Source organism: Pyrus communis, chromosome 12 (assembly GCF_963583255.1).
Source record: "Pyrus communis chromosome 12, drPyrComm1.1, whole genome shotgun sequence".
Classification (NCBI taxonomy): domain Eukaryota; kingdom Viridiplantae; phylum Streptophyta; class Magnoliopsida; order Rosales; family Rosaceae; genus Pyrus; species Pyrus communis.
This window is the reverse complement of record NC_084814.1, coordinates 21,714,977-21,730,795: the sequence shown is the minus strand read 5'-3', so window position 1 is coordinate 21,730,795 and position 15,819 is coordinate 21,714,977. Positions and strand designations below refer to the sequence as shown.

Genomic DNA, 15,819 nt, shown 5'->3' with positions numbered 1-15,819 from the left:
CTTAATAAGTTTCAAGCTCGCTAGCTAGCTTGGCCAACACACATGCACACTACACACACACCATGAAATGAAAATTGTGATCATTAGATAAATAGAACCATGATTATCTTATTAGCTAGGTTAATTATATTTATGAAATAATATTGAAAAACAGCAGCATGAGTGAGCTACTTAAATTATTTAAACATGTAAAGTGGTCCTCATCACAACATGCAATTAAAGGAGCAGCAGAAACAATGGTGAAAAGAGGACTAACCCCCCTCTATATACTTAGGCACACACACACAAGAATAATCCTCTTTAGTCTTTATATGATCATCGATAGTTTATTAAAAGAACTAATCAATACTAATTAATGTTTATACAGACATATTTTGTCTGTTTAGCTATTAGGTACATATAAACACTTCATTACTGACTGCAGAGAATGTCAACCCTGCACGGCATGCGCATCTTCACATATAGCTGCACTACTAATTAATGACACAGTCGCCATATTTAGATGCTCCAATATTATTGATTAAACAGAACCCTTATTTGGGTAGAAGAATATTTAATTTAGGTATACAGCTAGCACTGAACCCACCAACTCCAAGTTATACTTGGGAAACAATGAAACTGCTAAGCCGATCTATTTGGCTTTAGCTAGCTACAAATTCGTATATATAAATATATAAGATCAGAGTAGTAGTACTACTACACGTGAGGCTAGGCATAGAGACCCTGCTGAGTTCTACTACAACAAATTGTAAACATATCTACTTAATACAACACCTGCCTGACACAACCAAACCCTAGCTGAATTGGGTTTTATTTACCTCTGTCAATTATTGTGATGTGCTAAAGCTAGGGTCTCAAACCTCAAAATCCCAAATCTTAAATCACATTCTGCCGTCTCCTCCTCCACCACCACTACCTGCTCCTCCTCCTTCATTCCACGGAAGATAAAGTACTGGGAAAGCGACTCCAGGAGCATTACTAGTTGTAGTTGTACTAGTTTGTTGGTAATACTGATGATGATGAGAAGGATGATCAACCAACCTTCTCTGAGGAGCCATGTTCGGCTGAATTACTGAATTTACCCCGGCCATTGATGCAGTAGGAGGAGGAGGCAACACAGCTGTTGTGAGTTCATTACAGGCATAGCGGATGAGATCAGCATTAGCGGCATCGAGCTCCTTTTGGAGCCTCTGGACCTGTCGTTGGAGGAAAGAAATGGCACCAACACAGCCATAGACCGGGTCCCTGACACGTGCCTCGGCCTCATACGCCAGGGAGTTCACAGCATCCTCACGCTGGTGAGGCAGGAGCTCGTTTAGAAGTTTGGTGACATTGCTTGCCCCGAAGATCTTGTGGACGTTTGCAAACTTTTGGGGCTCCTCTGGTGGGAAATACGGTGCGAAAATGCAGCCCGGCATGCATTTCCTTCTCAAGAACTTGCAGGCAGCGCATGGAGAGTTATAGGAGGAGCTGGAGGATGCCATTTGAAATTATTTCACTGCACACCAAAGCTAATATCTAAACAAATTAACAACCCACACCCTCATTAATTTCTTATAAAAAAAAAAAACATGTATGCATTTTGTTTTACTGAAATATTCTCTATTTTAATACCAAAAAACTATTTATTTCGTTTCTTCTTATTTTTGAGTTAACATTTTGTTTACAATAACTAGATTAGAAATATAATTCAGTTGAAACTTTTACTATATTTCCCTTTATTTTCCTTAGTTTCTAACTTCCCTTTTTATATAGATTTCATCTGTTAAATGCATCAAGGACACACACACATATATATATATATAAAATCTCTCATCCAAATCACCACCACCAACACATATATATTCAATTAATTCATGCAACTGAGCTATCTCTTGAATCTGGAAATTCTCAATTAATTTCTGTTGGCTCTCATCAGTCTTTTCCATTTTAATAATAGAAATTAGGGTAGTTTAGTTAATTCTTGCATGTGATCGCTGCCTTGATCGCTCTCCCTGCAGGGCCATCTGCATGGTTCCTTAATTTAGGTTTCCAATTTTGTCTTTTATAATTCTTTATTAATTTTACTCCCCCCACTCCTCCCTTCATCTTTCTCCTCCCACCATCCACTTAGCCACTTAATTAGAAGCAGAACTGAAATGCATGAGCAAATTTATATGTATAAGGTCATCAGCATATCATATCATAAATCTTTAATTTCCAAATTAATCAGTTAAACTGGGATCTGACTAGTGCAAACTCACCCATTATAGATATGTTTACGCATCTTAATTAGTGAAGGTCCAATAACATGGAAATTAAGATCTAATTTAAGCTAAACCCAAAGGATCTAGTTATATATCGATTTAATTAGCCTTTAGGCTATGCAGGACTCCAAAAGAAATAGATACCACAGTATGGATTTATGTAGAATATATATAATTAGCATTTAAAGGAAAAGTTACACATGTTTACCTTTCAGGGATCTACATACGTTTCTCTGATGAAAGGAAAAATAAAAAAGGGAATTTATACCTTTTTATTCTTTCCCTTGTGGAGCTCTTGCAAGTAATTAAGAGCTAGTTGTATGTGTTCTTAGCTCCTTCCAGGATATATATATATATTTATGAGCTAGCTAGCCTTAGCCAATTGAAGGAGAAAGCATCAAAGATTTGTTACCAGAGGGGAGATATACCTGAAGGAGGAAACCCTAATTGGAGTGTTTGTTGTGGGGGGGGGGGGGGGGAGACACAGAGAGAAAGAGAGAGAGAGAGAGAGAGAGAGAGAGAGAGACAGCAGCAGAAAATGCAGTGACAAAAGGTAATGGGGGGAGAGGCTAGGAGTAAAAGGCAAAGAGTAGAGTATTTAGTGGACATGAGAAGGAATGAAGGCGAAAGACAAAGTGATAAATGGGAGGTACACTAAAAAGAATGACTATGACCTTGCATCTAATAATAATATCAGAGGATGAGAGGATGTCTCCCATTCCTCTCTATCTCACTCCACCTCATTTTTAATCTCATGCATTCAGACAACAGTCACAACACACACATACAATACACACACACACACACACACACACACACACACACACACATTCAGTAAATTAAATATAATTAATTAACATAAGGATGGAATTCTAATTGTAACATATATGTATATGCGCTATCTTAAATGCATTTTCTCAAACTAATAAGGAGACACATGCAGAGATAAGAAAGGAAATGTTCAGTTATTACGTAAATATTTAGAGCTCTATATAGATATCGAGCATCACCAACAAACAGCAGTACAATAATGGAATCCGAGAAAATGGTTTTTGTAAGCAATAAGGCCACTCCAACTGCAATTGTAAATAGTGGTTGAATATCACATCTCCCAAACTCCCTCAGTCCTATCCAAAGTCATATCATAGCTGCATCCATGATTCTCACAAGTATAGTTGTGCACATTCTTAACCAAGTTTATAACTCAAACACTCATTAAATATGTGGCAGTTAACTAAATGATATTTACTCATATAGCTCCAGCATGAATTAGAAATATATAGAGCTAGTTGATTGCAATTGCATTTTTAGTTTTTAGTTTTTATTTTCTATGTTAGAAATAAAAGGAAGGTATTCGAGGGAAATGAGAAACTAAATTGAAAGTGAAAACAACTTTGAAATTATTCGGTTTTAATTTTGTGTGTCATTTCGTACACATTCTTTTGACATTTCTTCCACCATCCTTCGTTTGCCTGTATTCACTCCTCCTTCCCACATACCTTTCCTCTATCTATAGCACACACATGAAAATTAAAAAGTAATTATCATAAGTGTTGCTAACCATGTGTTTAAATACTTTTTCTTCAATTGAATTGCAGTCAATATTCTGTTATTAAAGGTATCAAAGCTAAAAAAGAAAAATTAGAATCAAATTATATTCTCTACCTTAATTACAACTTGTTCCTCAGTTTCAACGAATTGTGGGGATCTCCTTCTCAATTTAAGGGCCACTAGAATAGTAGCCCTCCCTTCAAATTTATGTAGCTCGAGATTAAACATGTCATCAATTTCTTCTGCGGATTTTGATGCCAAAAACAAAAAGAAAGAAAAATATATACTTCCCAATAGCCAATGGATCCAGATCTTCTCCGGATTTAAAGATCATGAGCCTAGAGATCAATTGATCCGACTTGTTAAAATTTGATCATACGGTAACAATTATTATAACTTGTAGTGGGCTCCCTGTTTATAATCGTTGAATCAAATTTCAACGGCTCAGATTAATTGATCTCTAAATTCAGAATCCTTAGATCTGGAGAGGATCTGGATCCATAGCCAATGGACTAATCACGGTCCTTTATTATGATCTGGTACGAGTACGATCGCCTCATCCATGGACATGCATGCATGCCATTGAGTACTTAACATGAATATATGTCTTAGTAATCTACAGTGAATGGTCCAAGGTTTGCAGGCTGGTTGCTTTCAGATTTGCGACAAGACGTGACCACATGATTGTGACGAGTACAACCCAATTTGCTACGTACATAAGCCTAAGTTCATCTCCAAACAAGGGCTGGCTAGATGACTCGTTTTAGTCATTTGATCCTATAAGATATTAATATTTTAATGAATAATATAGGGCTATATTTGCCTCCATTTCCAACCGAAGGCCAAAGGGCTATAGGGCTCGTTTTAACTCTGTCATAAAAAATCGTCTCCAACTGAGGGCCAAAGGGTCATAGGGCCAAACATAATTTATTATTTAAATTTAAAAACTACAACAATTAAAATTTAAAAACAACAACTTAAATTTAAAAACTACAACTTATATTTAAAAACTACAACTTAAATTTAAAAACAACAAATTAAATTTAAAAACTACAAATTAAATTTAAAAACAAAACTAACTTAAATTTAAAAACTACAACAACTTAAATTTAATATCCATAATCAACATCATCTTCATCATCCGCTATTGTAGGAGTATAGTCAGAGGTAAACAGCTGTTGCCAAGTTATAATTTCTTTTTCTTTTTTTTCTATCAAAATAGGCCTTACTCATTGGAATGTAATTCGAAGTGCTCCTTTCCATATTCTTGTCATCCATCTCTTCTTGTATTTGTTTGGCCAGTTCTTCATGCCTACACTTCCTTTCTTCCGCCTCAAGGGTATTTTGCTTCGCCATTAATCGCAATGAGGCTGCCACTTCATGTTGAGCGGCGTAATCATCATTTTCTTTGCCTTTTTCCTTCAACCTTCACGCCTTGTTTCGTCCCATAGCCCTAGGTATGGAACCTTCACCCTAAGACGGATTTTCTACCCTTATTTGTTGAATGGTAGGAGATCCATCTTAATCCATATCTGCATTAAATGTAATATAATTAAATATTTAAAATAAATTGTGAAAACACTTACTTCATCGCAGTAATTAGCGCCGCTTTCATGTCTACTTGCGGTTGTTAACAATACTTGATGCCATTTGTTCAAACTTGGCTGAGGATGTTTCTTCCATCTTGAAGAACAACTCTCGTGGTTTCAGATATTTAGTGGAGTGGTGCCTTCATAGAACTCTAAGTATTTTTTGGACACACGAGTCCAAACATCATCATTTGTTCGACAATTCCCCCTCACACTATCTTCCGACACCCATCTATAAGCCTTGTAAAGAGCTTCATCTTCTTTTCGGGTCCAAGCCTTACCTTTCATTGCAGATGAGGCCATTTGAAAATTATTGAAAATTTTGAAGGATAGATTTTTGAAAGAGGAAAGAAAATATGAGAATTGAAATGGTGTAGGAATGGTGAATGAATGGTTTAGGTACTTATAAGGAAAAAAATAGAATTTTGAAGAATTAAAAAAAATAAAAAATTGGCTCCAAAAAAAAAAAAAAAAAAAATTGAATCCAACGGTAACTGGCGTCAGCTAGCCGTTGAATTCAAATTTTTGTTTAAGCATTCTTGTCGGATATAACCGATAGGAATAAATTTATATTAAATATATTCCTGTTGGTTATATCCGAGCCCTTTGGCCCTTTCAGATTTCGTGAGGTCCACGAGACGATTTTTGGGTTATTTTCAGTCCTCTAGCTCTCTGAACCCTTCGGTTGGAGATGACCTAAGGTAACATGCGCGCATAAACCTTTGCTAAACCCATATTTGGCGCTTGAAGGTTCAGTCATATCTTTAACTAGGTTAAAATGGTAATTAATTAATTACTAGTGGTCTTCATATGTTGAAATTAAGAAGAAATCTGACTTTAGTCATGCACTCCATAGTGGCTAAAAGATGCAATTTTCCAACAGCATCAGACAATCAATATCTAAGATTAACTTAGGGATTGTTAGCTAACCATTTCGTATTTAATTTTTGGTTTTTAGTTTTTATTATTTTTAAAATTGAAAACTAAATCTTGTTTGGTAATTAATTATTTTCAGTTTTCAAAAAAATAAAAACTAAAAACTAAAAAGTGAAAACCCAAGGCCAAATTTTGAAAGCTTAAGAAAATAGTTTTCAGTGTTCATTATTGTTTGAATATTGAAAGTAGTTACCAAACAATGTTTCAGTTTAGAGTTTTCAAAAAAGTGAAAACAAACACTAAAAATTGAAAACGAAATGATTATCACAGGGCTTGTTTGATAATCATTTTATTTTTAGTTTTAAATTTTTAAATTTTTTCAGCTTGAGATACGATGAAAGCATATGGTGAAATGAGGGATATGAATAAGAATGATGGGAGAGAGGGGAAGAAAAAAAATGCAAATCATGAAATTTGAAAACAATTCAAAATAGGTTTTCATTTTTTCATTTCCTTTTATCGGTTTTTCTTATACATTTTTTACCTTTCTCTCATCAATATCCTTCCTCTACTCTTTATTTTGTGCGCTCTTTCTTGTACACTTTCTTATATATTTCTTCTATATCTTTCTAATTAAAATAAAAAATAAAAAATAAAACTGATATGGTTCTCAAACGACTTATTAACTATTCACTCTCGTATTTCTCTGCCCCACACCCTTCATTCTTCTTCTGCAGTAACTTGCATGTGTAATGCCCTGTAAATAATATCAAACGGTGAGGGTTGCTACACAGTTGGCTTAGCATGCAAGATAAGTACCAAAAAAGGAGTATGCTATAAAGAAAAAGGACATGTAAAGAGGGTTGTAGGCCTCTAAAACAAAAAAACAAAAAAAAAAATAGTTGGCGGGGGCCTTGAGAGTGAAACGTTTTTCGGACTCTCTTTGTTGTTAGTCCCCATCAATTTGACAATTTCCAATTTTTTTCTCTTGATCTTTCTTATGTTTCTTTTTTCTTAATATTCTTTAACTAATTGAATTATTTGAATTTTTTTTTTTTGTTGAGTTGCTTGTTATATGGGTGAGTATCGATTTTTGAAAGCTTGCCGGGGTTTCATCCATATTCAACCACGTGGCTCATGGGGCCAATGGACTGATACGGTGGAGAGATTTTTTAGTGTGTTCGGAACACAAATATATACGTCATATGTTATTATATACGAGTGAAGGGACACTTAAAAAAAAAAAAAAAAAACTTCTATCCACTAGTATAATAACAATATGACGTATCGTTTTGTGTTTCGGCACATTAAAAAATCTCTTCTCGTGAAGAGGGTGTACCTAACTTGAATATTTTTATTTTTTTCAGTTATTGGAATTAATATTTAAAAATGAAACCATAATGATTAGAAAGAGCTTGCTGGCCAGTGCTTAATTCGTTCTATCATTCCTTTATTTATTTTTAACTAGGTTCAAACATTATGCGTATGCTTCTTTTATGATAGGAAAAGTATGTTTTGATGATTGCCCATGTCACACCTCGATCTCGACATACATCTCGGATCGACACATGACGTCATCAAGTATTCGTATGTCTAACATATCCTGCCTCCAGGATATGACAAAGCACAACTCAAGCATCGATTCACATAGTAATTTTTCATACATTTTATGGCTGCATCTAACCTCGTTGTTAGATTGCCTATGTACCCTAAATAGGGATCAAGCAATTCGTAGTTCACCTTTCAATACAACTCGATCTCTATCACATTTCGTTCAAGCCGAAAGGCCTAACATACCCCAATCAATCAATCATTAGGACTTGACAAGCAAGAAATTATTAGATTCAAAGCTACATAACAAACCCATATGACAAAAAAAAATTCTAATCCATCCATCATAAAAATCACCATGCTTCACATAACACCGCAATTCACAGTATGCAACATCTCAAAGTACAATCAATGAAGCACAATGTTATCCTCCAGCCACAATGGTCAACGAGTCTAATCATAATGACAATAATCACAACCAACATTATTCCACAACCACATCAATCAATAACACATATCATATACCAAAATGCAAGGCTAGAGCGACATTGTTCGGCTGAAGCCTACATTTCTTAAGCTGATATCAAATCCAATGAACCAACAAGTCAAATGATGCGATTTCGGACCACTCAACGAAATCTATCAACATCAGGTTCCATACCACTCAACAGAACCAAACACCAAAGGTGATTCCGGACCATTCTACGGAATCCAAACCAGGATATGATTCTGGACCATCCCTCAACGGAATCGCGAAGTGGATACCTAGTTCTGGATAACTCAACGAAACCGAGCGGATGGCCAAGGAACATATCAACGGCTCGAAGAAACAAGACATAAACCAGGTGCTCAATTTACAAAGGCTCAATGAAATGAAATAAAGCACAAGTACTAAATTTAGAACAAATCAACAAAACAAGAAATGAAACAATGAAATGGGATATGAAACCAGTTTCGAAGCAACAAACCTCATGGCTATGGGTTAACAGTCCACTACTAGCCCTCACATTTCATCATATCATACCAATTATGCAAATCAACCACATTTCAAATATGCACGTCAAATCACATATCACAATCGTCATCAATACACAAGCCAAATCATGTTTAATAAACATAGGTCTATGGCTAAATATATAAAAATCACATTTATAAAGTTAGGTGATATCCACAAGGATATTAAATACAATAGCAGGGTAGTCACCATATCACATGTATTAAAGTCATTTACTAACCAATGTAGGCCCATTAGACTTCATTTAGTCTCCTGTCGTACTAATTTTAGTATTTAGAAAATTTTGAGACATGTTGACCAAAAATCAACCATCGGTTAACAGTAGGGTCCACAACCCTATGTAATTTGATTCGGAAGATCCGCACATCGAATTTCGGATTTGTAACTCCTAAAGTCCTCATTATGCTCATAGAGCAACATACTAAAATCTCATCGCGATCCGACGGTCGGATATTTGCCAATCTGTAATTCAAGTGGCGGTCAACAATTAGTTTTACAAACTTAAAAATCAAATTCGGGAAGATCCATACGTCGGATTCCTGATCCGTTAGTTCCTACTATCCTCAAATATATGTACTATTACGTTTTTAAGTTTGGTGCTGATCCAATGGTCGGATCGTTGATTCATATAATAATCCCGTGACAACAAACTAGGTGGTCAACTACGAAACTATATTAAAACATCAAAATTTCGCTAAACGGATGTCAAATACATAATCGGGTTATCAAAATTAGCCTAGGACGATCAGGTGGGGTCTCGACCTACGCGACGGCCGATCGCCCGACTTGCCGGAAAATCCAACTAATTCCAAATATTACCAAAATTCACATAATTGTAGATCTCAATGAGCAGAGCAAGTTTCATACCTATAACTAAGACCAATTTGGCCGGGAAAGGCTCCGATTTCACTTAAACTTGCCGAAAACCCTAGAATAGGTAAGCTTCGATTCTTCTTCCTCGGTGCTCCGACACCCCTACAACTGGTTGGGTCTTGTTCCTGGGTCCAAGGGGAGATGATTAAGGGTGGTGGTGGGTGGTGAAACTCGCCGGATCGGAGGAATCACCGTCGAGCACCTCCGGTGCTTCAGTGGGGTTCTACACTAAAATGGACCTTAAACCCTTCAAATTTGGGTGAAGATGGTAGATGGGAAGTTATGGAAGAGGTTGTAGGTGATGGATGATGATGATTTGACGAAAAAATGACGGAATCCGTCGGAATTGGGTCAGGTTGGTGCGCGGGTGTATAGACTGGGGGGCTTCTCCTTTTTTTTTTCTTTTTTCTTTCTTCTTCTTCTTCTTCTTCTTATTCTCTCTCTCCCCTCTTGATTTTTGATTGGTCCCTTCTCCTTGTAGCTAATTGGTCCCTTAAATACGAAAATTCAAATTCGATAACTAAACGATTTAATTCTTAAAATTAATAGAATTAAAATTAACTAATAAAGATAACATAAACATGAAATACGAATTTAAATTACGAAATATCTAAAGAATAGTGAAATTTCGGAGACTAGATTTCAAAGCCCATGAACCCTTTTTGAAGTTTTGAAGAGAAGGATAATGGCATTGGTCAAAAAGGCAGGTACCCTTCGCCCTAAAAAAAAGGTATGTAAAATGTGTGTGTGTGTGTGTGTGTGTGTGTGTATTATGTCATTTTATGTGGCACAAATAGTTATGTAAAAGAAATATACACTATATTGCATGTAAGTTTTAGTCATAAATATGAAGAGTTTGAGTTGAAGGGTTTTTATTTTTTTGAAGTCTTTGAAGGGCTAGGTAAACTCGAATCGTAAAGATCAAATGTTTGATCTTCAAAAACGTTTGATTTTTAAATTTTAGGGTGAAATCGAACAGGAAATCCCTAATCTTTTTGGATATTTTGGGATTCTCCAAGGAATGGGATCGAGGTTTCCGTGGTTTAAGGACGCACGATTGCGTGTTGTGGCGGAATCAATGTATTAATGTGGAAGAGATGTTTCGGCTGGCGCATGTTTTCGAGGATCATGATTAAGGACTGTTATGTTAATCAAGGGAGTGACACGCGGCAAGACGTGCAGGAGAATTCGGATCGTGCGATCGTGTTTCATAAATGCGCTCGATGGATGAGACGTGTGAGGCTTTTCATTATCCCATGGTTATCTCGTAGAGTTCGCTTCTTCAAGGTTAAAATCGGCTAAGGATTCTTGGCCGATGACGTCAGAAGCGAGGGGGCAATGTTTGGGCCCAAAATAATATTATTAGGCTGAGTATTGGTTATGTTTGGCCCAAAGCTTTTCCAAATATACTATGGGCTGCCTGGTGATCCTGGACTGTTCAGCAAGGATGGTTGAGTTTTGTTGCAAGAAGGAATAGTTCGGATGAGCAAAGAGGTCGAAGAAGTCTTGATATAAGGGGTCTTAGTGTAATTTGGATTCTCAATCAGCAATGAATATGGCCTAAAAAAGGGGTGAGTTCAAAATCCTAATAGAAGTACGATTAGTCGAAATGGAGTTAGAAAAGAACAAAAAGTCTCAATCCAGATAGGATCTTGACTTGATCTCAATGAGGATTTGGTGCTATAAATACAAGACATCATGCAACAATCGGAGGCCCCCCTCGAATTCAACACACAATTGCCCTGAGCAAGCAAAACCTCTCAAACCTCTTGAGATTTTTTTACTTTTTCCGCCACACATCTTCAGTTTGGATAAACAGCACTGTGAAGGTAACTAGCGAACATCTTCAGTTTGGATAAACAACATTGTTGCCGTAGAATCAGCCGATCACGAAGCACCTTCAGTTTGAATAAACAGCACTGCGTCGAGGCCGACTGGTTACCTATCTCAGTCTCGATCGAGAAGGGTTTTCGAATCCTTATTGGCAGAGGTCATCTTATTAGCCTTCTTGACGAAGTAAGGTGTTACGAGTTACGACATTCGGCGCATTGAGCGCCGAGTGATTTTATGATTAGATACTCACAAGTCAGTTTTAGAGTTTGACATTCTGATGGCTGAATCACATTTACCATCAAGACATACATCACCTTTGAGTACTTGTGTTCGTATAGTCTGGTGTTGATTCGACGTGCTTATACTCTCACGAATAAAATCATTGTTACCGAATCTGGCGCCAACGATTCGTGAACTTCGTAGAATTAGCAACCTTGTGTTCAACCTCGAGAATCCAAAGGCCGAGATTTGTTCCTTCCTCGGCCGCAGTCGCAAGATAAAGAAGTCAGCAACGCACTCAACGCAACATCAACAAATTTTACTCCTTGGCCGACGAGTTGGCACGCCCCGCATTCAACCGAATGAAGTAGTTAGCTTATTAGTTACTCGGCCTGCACGCCATGTAGGCTTTGTAATTTTTAGGGTCCAACATATACCAAAGTCAAAACGTTACCAAATGAAGTGGGAGACATGATACTCCTCTTGTATCTTGGCTTCAACCACACTGATGTACTAAGAGCTTCCAGAGGAGCTCAGTAGATTACAAGCTCTACAAACTTTTGACATCAGATTTTGTGGGCGTTTAACCGCTTTGCCAGATGAGATCCTCAATCTTGTGATGTTGAGGCACATCAAAACGTACAAGAACGTGTTTCGAGATGTTCACGGGATGAAGGTACCAGTAGGAATAGGAAGCTTGAATGATATTCTGACCCTGACATGTATACATGCTGGTGGTGGAATTGCAGAAGAGTTAGGTAATCTGATACAGCTCAGAAAACTTGGAGTGAACGATTTTGCTGAAGAGAATATCAATGAGCTACTTGCCTCTATAAAGAAGATGTTAGAACTCCTTTCCTTGTCTCTAGAAGCAAAAGACGCCGTCAGCGAGGGAAATCTTATCCTCCTGGATTCATTCTCGCCCCCACCTTTTCTTCAAAAGCTTTGCCTGGAAGGCATCCAAGGAAACCTACGTACTTGTTTTGGCTCCTCGGGAAGGCTTACAAATCTAACATTAGGCAACTCTCATATATCCGAGGACTCATCATTGGTATTTCAACCGCTACCCAACTTGGAAAATCTTAGCCTTTGGAATGCTTATGATGCTAAACGAATAGGGAAAGAATTCTGTAGCGCTGTTGGGTTTCCAAAGCTCCAGGTTCTCACCATTGCTTCGCGTGTTCTGGAGGAGTGGACAGAAATTGAAGAGGGGGCACTACCGAGCTTGAAATACCTCCACGTGCGCAATTGTTTGCGCCTGCAAATGCTTCCTCAGGTCTGCAGTTTCTCACCAAACTTGAGCTGTTGCATTTGTTGCCTTTGCCAGAGAATCTTGGAGAATGGCTGAAACCCGATATGGCGGAGAGGACAACTACAAAATTAGGCACATTCCATGTTTAAGATATCAACTCTATGGTGCAAGAATTCGCTAAACCTGATGGCGGAGAGCCAATGTGAGCGTAAGAAATAAAGTTACAAGCGTTTCAAATAAACTGTGTTTCTCCACACATTTCGCTGTTTATTAAGCCATGGACGGAGTTTATGTTTTCTTAAGCTATAAGCGTTCAAAATAAGCTGTGTTTCTCCACGCACTTCACTGTTTATCAAACCATTAAGGGAGTTTATGTTTTCTAAAGTTAAAAGCGTTTAAACACGTATACGGATTGAGTATGCATTGGCACGATGTGGTATAATGTTATTGCTTCTTGTGGACAAAGATTGTCCAGATTGGCCGCTGAGGATATCAACATATGCAACAGTAAAAGTTCCATCGAGCGATATCAATGAGGGGGCATTGAAGGTTCTTTCCGTCATCATCAACGGGGCTACAAATAACACAAATATTGTTATATGAAACAATTAAACATAGAATAATTAAATAAAATTAGGACCGGCATTGTCCCAATAAAATCAAGAGAACTTTAACGAAAAGATCTCATTACTGTTCACTTTAACGAAAAACTATAGTTTTACACTAAAAAGTCAATCTTGGTACTATTCACTTTACATTTTATTTTGTTTTTTTCGTTAAAACTCAAAGTTTTCAAATCATTTTCATTAGTTTTCCTAAAAATGAAACATAAAAAACCCTACACATAACACAAATATTGCTATTGCGATAATGAACTGCCGGTTGGCAACCTTGCAACTTCGGCGGAGCTCCTTCACTACAACTACCACATTTTGCTTAACTTGTTCAGATAAATGGCGGGCTGCATCCTTCTATTTGAGGTACCTTTTGATGTCTTCCTCAATTGTTACCAATTTAGTAGATATGTTGGCAAATATTGAAGATAATTCCTTAAACTCGATTGCTAAATCTGCCTTGACCCACCGAACAAAATAGGCACAACGCGTGCATCTCCAATAAGGGCGTTTATAATTCTGCTTCGTCTGGGATACCCAAGCCTACATACCAAAAACGCCACTGGTTAGGCTTCGTACAACATGATCTTTTGCTACTTGAAACTTCTAAGCTCTTGCTCCTCTAACTCATTGCGCTTTGCATGATCTAAAAATTGGATTTTGGAAGGGAAATGTTAATGGCACTCCACTTTTTCCAGAAAATAGATTGAAAAATCAGTACAGCAATGTCAAACAATGACCAATCGTATATCGTGTATGAACCAAAATGGTACATATGCAAGTCAGGCAATGAAGGGAAACAAATCCCCTATCCATTTCTCAAAATGTCAATTCATTCAAAATTTGGAAAATCAGACCAAATCAAACAATGAGCAATCCCCAAGTCCCTAAATTCCTAAATCTCGAAAAAATAATCAGAGAGATTGCAGAATGCAGGGAGTTGAGAGTTTAGGACATTACCCTAAGTTGGGAGGAGATGAGATGATGAAGTTTCTTGCACAGCTGGTCTGTGCCAATTCACCCTCCATTTTGCCATTGCCTCCTTACCCTCTGCTGGGGTTCTATGCTCCAACCAATCAAACACACGTTCCTCCAACATTCGGGGGAACCACCTCAGCATCGGGTAATCTTTCAGGGATGACAATATACGTGTCCATGTCATCATATGTAGTGGGAGCAGCTGCAGTGGGATGGTTTTCAGCAGCCATGGGATAGTTAGCAATGCTTCTTGAACTTTATGAGAGCACGAACATTTTGAACTTGAAATACTTGAACGCGAACCTGAACCCGTACATATTGAGTTCCAACCAGTTTTGGGTATCCAAAGGGACAATTCGTGTCCCATCATGCCTTCTATCAAACAGTTCCCGTTGCTGCTCCACATTCTTGAGTTCCTCTCCCTTGAGCTTTAAAATCATGGGGTCGCCCTGCAAGTGTTACAAGAAGTCAACACAAAGAAAGGTCACTTTTCATGGGGTGGTCGCGATTGTCTGAGTGACAGTGAGTGAATGGCTGGGAGAGACAAGAGAGAAGTGGGAGTCAGTGTGACAGTGAGTTGCGTGCATTAGTAAGGTCACTTTTCAGTACACGCTTTGTGATATAGACGACTTACAATCTTCTTAGCCAAGCCACTACTCACGTGACACAAGAATAACACAACATGAATTAACACACAACAAATGCTAAGGAGATCCTTTAAAAGTAAAATTCTTTATCGATTCTCTATCGTCTAATGTTTTTGACATAATATTTTATAAAAAAAAATTATTATTGATACTTTAAAAATCTTATTCTGCACTTCAAATTTTTTATAATTAGAAAAAAAATATACTTATAAAGAGTGTAGAATGATATTATTATAGTATTAATAACAATTCTCTTATAATATTAATACGATAATTAATATTAAATTATGAAATGTCAAAGAGCTCATAAAAAATGATTAGCATTTTTCTTAGCACGCACTCTATTATAAACTAGTCATTAGTTTTAGTCATGAATATAAATTATGAAGAGCTTGAATTTAACGTACCCATATCCCTTCATATGTTTAGGGATAATCTATCTTCTGACAAATCGAAATGACGGTTTCATGAGCAACTGTCGTCTGCTCAGTATTATTTATGACCAAAATTGAACTCTTGGCTGAAGGGTTTACCAGTAAAGATCATTATATAAAGACCCCCGTACGGTCGTACCT

The 15,819-nt window shown here is 37.2% G+C and overlaps 2 protein-coding genes across 3 annotated transcripts; one reads left to right on the top strand and one right to left on the bottom strand.

Moving 5' to 3' along the window:
• Positions 1 to 382: 382 nt before the first annotated feature.
• LOC137711467 (protein LATERAL ORGAN BOUNDARIES-like) lies at positions 383 to 2,698 on the bottom strand. 2 transcript variants are annotated; one of them, XM_068450712.1, is made up of 2 exons: positions 2,515 to 2,698; positions 383 to 1,511 (listed from the first exon to the last, which is right to left on the bottom strand). In XM_068450712.1, the coding sequence occupies exon 2, from the start codon at positions 1,482 to 1,484 to the stop codon at positions 882 to 884; it is 603 nt and encodes a 200-aa protein (XP_068306813.1). In that variant the 5' UTR covers positions 1,485 to 1,511; positions 2,515 to 2,698; the 3' UTR covers positions 383 to 881. The 2 variants fall into 2 exon arrangements, with proteins under 2 accessions (XP_068306813.1, XP_068306814.1); XM_068450713.1 differs by having other exon boundaries at positions 383 to 1,498.
• Positions 2,699 to 12,423: 9,725 nt separating this feature from the next.
• On the top strand, positions 12,424 to 13,101 carry LOC137710175 (disease resistance protein RPM1-like). The gene has a single exon (XM_068449122.1). It carries the CDS (start codon positions 12,424 to 12,426, stop codon positions 13,099 to 13,101), a length of 678 nt encoding a protein of 225 aa, XP_068305223.1.
• Positions 13,102 to 15,819: the final 2,718 nt, after the last annotated feature.

What these genes read in the sequence shown, in the direction of transcription:
- LOC137711467 (XM_068450712.1), bottom strand. Translation starts at nt 1,484, where the DNA reads ATGGCATCCTCCAGCTCCTCCTATAACTCTCCATGCGCTGCCTGCAAG.
- LOC137710175 (XM_068449122.1), top strand. Translation starts at nt 12,424, where the DNA reads ATGAAGGTACCAGTAGGAATAGGAAGCTTGAATGATATTCTGACCCTG.